Here is a 6,850-nt window from a genome sequence, read left to right on the forward strand (position 1 = left end):
CCTGACTTGGGCTGATTTGCGGTTCCTGGACGGTATTTCCAAAACCGGATCTCTACACGAGTGGTGGTTCAGACTGAGGATGCTCTGTAGTAAGCAATCAAGAAAACATTTTGATGGCCTCATAATATATTTCTGGTGGAGTTTATGGCTGGAAAGAAACAACAGAATCTTTAAGGGTCAGCAGAGAACGACAGAGCAAATGGTGCAGGTGATGAAAGAGCTCATTGCTGGAGGTGTAGCCTGTCTGTAGCGGCTGGAGTCCCGGTCGGTGGGGAGGGGGGGGGGGTCATTTCCTTTAAGCGTCAGTGTTCTATCTAGGTCTTTATTGTTGAGTTTTTGGGGTTGTGCCTGTTTATAAAGTTTTATTTTTACCTCTTCTAATATATTGGAATGGCAAATCTTTTGCCTTTCTCTTTCAAAAAAAGAAACGGTAACTGTTGTTCCGGCGACACTTTCATCCAAAGAAGACTAATCTCCCAAGTTCAGACACTCTAGTTAACGACAAAATGTACAATCATCTCTATAGGCCCAGATCAGCACAAGTTCTACGCGTTTGGCACTGCCATGATGGCAAGAGCCTCCCTGTTCTGCCCCAGGATGTTGAACACCGACGCGGCGATGTGTGACGGCGTCAGCCCAGCCTCGGCCAGCTGATCGGCCGGCGATCCATGGTCGATGTACCTGTCAGGAAGCACCAGCGGTCGCCACTGCACCCACCCAAATAAAAGTCGAGTTCATCACTTTTGTCAGCTAAAGATGGAGTTCGGATTTTTTTTCTCTCTCTCTCTCGTTATCATTAGGGCGACCGAGCAGCTAGCTAGGGTGAGACTTGCCTTGAGTTTGCCGTCGAGAAGGCCGTCCAGGGCCATGAACTGGGCGACGTGCGAGCCGAACCCGCCGATGGAGCCTTCCTCCACGGTGATGAGCACCTCGTGGGACTTGGCCAGGCTCCTGATCAGGGCGTGGTCCAGCGGCTTGCAGAACCTCGCGTCGGCGACGGTGACCTTGAGGCCGTGGCGCTGCACCAGGGACGCGGCAGTCAGGCAGTACTGCACTGCCGACCCGTACCCCAGCAGCGCCACCCGGTCGCCCTCAAGCAGGATCCTGCCTTTGCCGACCTATATAGGCCGATTACCAAAACTGAAGATCCCCGATTGATAAAAAATGAGTAAAAGACACCATCGATCGATGTATACGTACCTCGAGGGGAGTGCCTTTGTAGTTGGGCGGCAACGGGACGCCAACGCCGTTGCCTCTCGGGTAGCGGAAGCAGGACGGGCGGTCGTCGATGGCCGCGGCGGTGGCGACCATGTGGCAGAGCTCGGCCTCGTCGGACGGGGCCATGACGACCATGTTGGGCAGGCAGGCCATGTACGCGACGTCGAACGCACCGCAGTGGGTCGGCCCGTCCGCGCCGACCAGCCCGGCCCTGTCCATGGCGAACCGCACCGGTAGCTTCTGCAGATCGACGTCGTGCACGACCTGCGCCACCACCCACACGGCCACACCGGCCCATCGGCGACGTGCGTACGGCGTCAGTCGAGGACCGCGCCCGCACAAAAGAAGAAAACGATCGAGTAGCAGCAAGCAAATGCGAAGAACGGCCCGGCCGGCGGGCACACGGCAGCGTGCGCACCTGGTCGTAGCCGCGCTGCAGGAAAGACGAGTAGATGGCGCAGAAGGGCTTGAGGCCCTCGCAGGCCAGGCCGGCCGCGAACGTGACGGCGTGCTGCTCCGCGATCCCGACGTCGAAGCACCGGCTCGGGAAGCGGCGGAGGAAGTAGTTGAGCCCCGTGCCGCCGCCCATGGCCGCGTGGATGGCCACGATCTTGCTGTCCTGCTCCGCCTCGGCGATGAGCGCCTCGGCGAAGTAGTTGGTGTAGGACAGCGTCTTGGCGGGGGACTTGAACTGCTTCCCGGTCGCCGGATCAAACTTGGCGACACCTGCACGCACGCACGCATCAAACAACAGAGCCAAGATGACGCACAGATTCCGGTCGGGGTACGATCTGTGCTGTGCAACAGGCAAACAGTGGCACATATGCTAGCTCATGTGGTGCGTTGTACCGTGGTACTTGTCGGCGGCTCGCTCGGCGTAGGGGTAGCCGCGGCCCTTCTCGGTGACGACGTGGATGAGGACGGGGCCGGTGGTCTTGGTGCTCTTGACGTCGTTGAGGATGGTGATGAGGTCGTCGATGTTGTGGCCGTCGACGGGGCCGATGTAGTAGAGACCGAGCTCCTCGAAGAGCGAGGAGCCGGGCCCGCTGATCATGCCGCGGGCGTACTCGTCCACCTTCGCCGCCAGCTCGTGCACTGAGCCACCGATCTGCTTCGTCACTCCCTGCACAAGCACAAGCACGCACGCCAGCGATCGGTCAGAGACTCAGAGCTGCAAACCTGGGCCGCCCATTCCTTCCACAATCCTTGTCGGCCCAACAAGAATGGGCCGGTCAAAACCTAGCCCAGGTAATATTATGACCAGTCCAGTAGAAGATGAACCAATGTCAGTCAAACTTGGATACAGCTCGAGTAGCATGATAAACTATTTCTAGAGTCAACTTGCTGCGACCTGAGATCCATCATCCATGCTTTGAGTAGCTTTGTTTATACAAAGTTTGCCTAGTAGTGGGCATTACTCGAATCTACGGACTGTTGCTAGAATGCTAGCTCGTATACGCTTCGTCATCGGCCTTTCTGGTGAACATGTGTCCATGCATGCCCCCTAGAAGCAGATTAGTGCACGTCACTCTGCATCTGACGCAGCCTATTTTGGCATGTTCGCTAAGACTAAACAAGTTTCATTCAGACGCTTTCGTGCAGTAGATTCAAGAAGCTCCATAGCTCGCGTCATGTACGTCTGCTGCTGCCCGATGACTGTTGACAGTTTTCCATTTAATTCCAAAGGCAAGGTTATTTATTTATCTTAATGATTTGATAAAAAAATATGTGCAACTATAGGAATTACTACTAATCAAGATTCCAGAAAATCTACGCGCTTCCGTGAGAACGAGGACAGTCTGGAAATTTGACGTGTTAGGGCTTGTTCGGTTAGCTCTCAATCCATGTGGATTGAGCGGGATTGGATGGGTTTGAATCCCAAACAGCTCAAACTTCTTCATAATTTTTTCCAATCTCATCCAATCCATGTGTATTGGGAATAACCGAACAAGCCCTTACGTGGCGCTTGCCTAACCGGCCGGGCTGTCAAGAGGGTGATGTAGCGTCCCATCCAAGGTTTGTGCGGACGTACCTTGGCCACCTCCCTGAGCTCCCTGAGCGGCCTGCTTGACTGCAGCTTGCTGAGGGCGCTGCTGAGCGCGCCCACGGGCGGCACCGGCCCGTCGAGCGTCGCCGTGGGCAAGGACACCTGCTTGTTGTCGTTGAGGATGACGATCATGTCGGAGTCCAGGTACCCGGCGTTGTTCATGGCCTCGTACGCCTGCCCGGCCGTCATGGCGCCGTCGCCGATCACCGCGACCACGTTGTTCTTGCCGCCCTTGAGGTCCCGGCCCACCGCCATCCCGAGCGCCGCGGAGATGGTGGTGGAGCTGTGGCCCGTGCCGAAGCTGTCGTACTCGCTCTCGGCGCGCTTGGTGAAGCCCGCCAGGCCGTTGGTCTGCCGCATCGTCGGCATCTTGTCGCGCCGCCCCGTCAGGATCTTGTGCGGGTACGACTGCATGCGCGCGAATCAGACAAACAAAACCCGGGTCCGGGGTGGTTAATTAGCTAGCCTGTCCGCGACCTGCCCGGCACGCTCACATGGAGCGCACGTTACCCAGAGCCATGCCGCGCGCGCGGCCCATGCCGCATCAGCGTACCTGGTGGCCGACGTCCCAGAGGATGCGGTCCTGCGGCGCGTTGAAGACGTAGTGCAGCGCGACGGTGAGCTCCACCACGCCGAGGCTGGACCCGAGGTGGCCGCCGGTCTTGGAGACGTGGAAGATGACGTCGGACCGGAGCTCGTCGGCCAGCTGCCGCAGCTCCTTCACAGACAGGTTCTTCATGTGGACGGGGTAGTTGATGGTGTCCAGCAGCGGCGTGGGCGGCCTCTGCGAGTAGTACTCCGCCTCGCGCTCCGACGACAGCGACGCCGACACGCATGCCGGCCTCCGCCGAGGCTGCACGCAGCATTGGCCATCAAACTAACCGGAACGGAACTGAGAAAATTTAGCTTGCGTACAACTGGCAGAGGAAGCTTACCTTGAGATTGATAGGCCTGGCCTGGAGCAGCTTGTTGACATGGAGCTCGACCGCCGAAGCGAAATGGGAGTCCTGAGCCGGCACACCGAGGAATCCCCTTGGGACAGAGAACGTCGACAGAGCCATTGCTTCCTCTCCTCTTCCTGCTCAACTCAAGAATGCAACAGCCTCTGCCAGTGGTGGCACTCCAACGGTTCGATCGATTTCCTCAAGAACCGACCAAAATGGTAGTGGCGAGCTTGAGCTGCGAGCTAATGGTGGCGCTGACAGTGCACAGAAGGGTGCATGAATGGCGGGCGGATTTGGGAAGTGGCCGGGGAGAGAGTGTGCGAAGGCGCCGGGGATGCGCCTATAGCAGTAGTGCGGCGGGTCCGGGGACGAGGGGATGCGGGATGCCGAGGGGAGTGTGGATGACCACGTAGGTGGGGAAGGCCATGGCCGCGCGTGTGGCTGGAATTCATTCGCCTGTGCCCAAGGACCAAGGTGCCCCTGCCCTGCCCCCCCCCCCCCCCCCCCCCCCCCCCCCCCCCCCCCTCGTCCTCCCGGGTCGAGCAACCGGCGGGAGCGAGTGAGAGCAATGGGTGTCCTACCAATGTCGCACCCCATTGGGCCAGCTCGACCAAGTATCCCGAGAGGATAATATGGGATAAGATACAAATCAAACAAATATCAATTGTGGAGAAGTGAGGTAGGAGCTGCACAAAAGTGCATAGAGAAAGGACTTTTGTCCCCGTACCTACATCTACGGCTCCCATAATTATATACCCTTTTAGACCATGTTCGGTTGCTGGTGGATAGAAGTAAATCTCTCTCTATTCAATTTTTGACTAGCAAGAGATTTAATCATCTCTAATCTCTTTTAATCTATCACTAATCGAACAAGCCCTGAGGATTTACCCAAGCCTGATTGCCCAAAAGAATACCTTTGTAAATTTGCACATCGCCACATTGAGTAATTTGTAATAACAACTCCACATGCACTTAGGACATGTTTGGTTGCTGCCCTAGAAGGAAAATAGCTGCTAGGCAACAAGTTCTAACCACAAAACACTTAAAATTAGTAGCTTGGATTGCTACATGCTGGTCAAGCAAACATAGGAGCTTGCTGCCTCTGATGCCGCTTGACATGTCTGATTCAACTTCTATAATATAATTTATTAAAATGATCAACAAACACTCTAGTTTATAAGTAATCTTGTTTAAGCTTATTTCAATTTTTGCTCCCATACATGTTTGATCCCCCTTCACTCGACCCAAATACAACAAAAAGACCCAATTTCCTTATGCAACATCACACACTATCACAACTCAAGCACTATTTATGGTAAGGACAAGTGAAATGTCATGCAACTATATATATCATCTTTGTATTTACTACATTCTTGATGCTAATCTCCTTTTTTCTTGATAATCTTCACTTTGCCACCGCTGACATCCACCTTTAGTTCCGTCAATATGCAAGCCACTTCTGTTACAAGTTATTTTTTAGATAAAGATGTTACACTTTTTTACCCTCTTCTCTCTTTTATGTTTGATTTAAAGACATGAAGGTGCATTTAATTTTAAATTTCATTATTAAGTTAACTCCTACTGCAACATCATGTTCTTCTAGAACTCGGGCACCTACAAATGATGATGCCAAGTGTCCATACCTCCATCTTTTCAACAGGGTGCATATCTTGCTCCATGGTTCTGTGAAAGGGCCTCTAGCAACTAGTTAGGTGGTCTGAGTAGCACTCGTCAGGTCATAAGTTTGACTCCCTACGGGAGAGAATTCCATGTTGGTGTCGTTCTCACATGGGCTACAGTGCCACTGTGTATGGGTATGACAGGGGTTTGGGATTTTCTCGACTTGTGTGGGAAGATCTTCTTCTTAATCCTATACCCAAGGATTGTCTTACCCCCACCGATCAAGGTTTTTTTGCTCTATGAGTCTATTCTTCTATGGCTCTATGGGTAGATAGAGTTGAGGTGGGGGTAATGTAGCATGGGCTGGTACCAAGAATCCCAAATAAAAATTAGAAGAATGTAAGGAAATGTTTTGTGACAACTTAGGTTGAAGAGAGTTAGTTTCACCTTTCTCTATCATGTCCTTTGGTGATTCAATGTTAGAATTTGCTTCATGTGACCATTGAAAATCATTTGTTGTTTTGATGAGTTTCAAAAATAAGTTAGTAGTCTCTTTATTTACAAAAATTTGATCTCAATTTCTTGAGCCATTTAGATAATTCAAAATAATAATATTGCCATCATTTGGGGAAAGCTATATTTCTAGATGTTGGCAAGACATCTTCAAGGACCCCATGAAAAAGTTATCAGGAGTCTTGGCTACTATCAGACCTATGCTCCTAAAGCCCCATGCCCCAAGGACCTACCTTGCTGGGAGGCTTGATCTCAGGGGAAGGGGCGAAGCAAGAGTTATTTTTGTCACCTCCATCCGTATGAATGACCTAAAACCTAGGGCCTAGTGGCCTCATGGTGCTCTTGACAAAAGGACACTTCTGCACATAGTTCTCTTGGTCACACAGGATCCTCTACAAGCCCAAGGGTCTAAAAGGTATATGACCTTAGACCATTCAAATGGTTATGACTTCGTTTAGTACCTAGAAAAGTTTAGGACTTAGAAAATTATCTCTAACTCTCATTTGTA

General features: G+C 52.6%; 1 protein-coding gene across 1 annotated transcript; it reads right to left on the reverse strand.

Annotated features, from left to right (window-relative positions):
- Positions 1–545: 545 nt before the first annotated feature.
- On the reverse strand, positions 546–4,326 carry LOC606484 (deoxy xylulose synthase 1). The gene is given in 8 exon segments (NM_001164333.1): positions 546–707; positions 834–1,118; positions 1,201–1,482; positions 1,637–1,944; positions 2,068–2,341; positions 3,251–3,673; positions 3,819–4,118; positions 4,201–4,326. Coding segments are annotated over 8 exon segments (2,160 nt in total).
- Positions 4,327–6,850: the final 2,524 nt, after the last annotated feature.

Source organism: Zea mays, chromosome 6 (genome assembly GCF_902167145.1).
Source record: "Zea mays cultivar B73 chromosome 6, Zm-B73-REFERENCE-NAM-5.0, whole genome shotgun sequence".
Lineage (NCBI taxonomy): Eukaryota > Viridiplantae > Streptophyta > Magnoliopsida > Poales > Poaceae > Zea > Zea mays.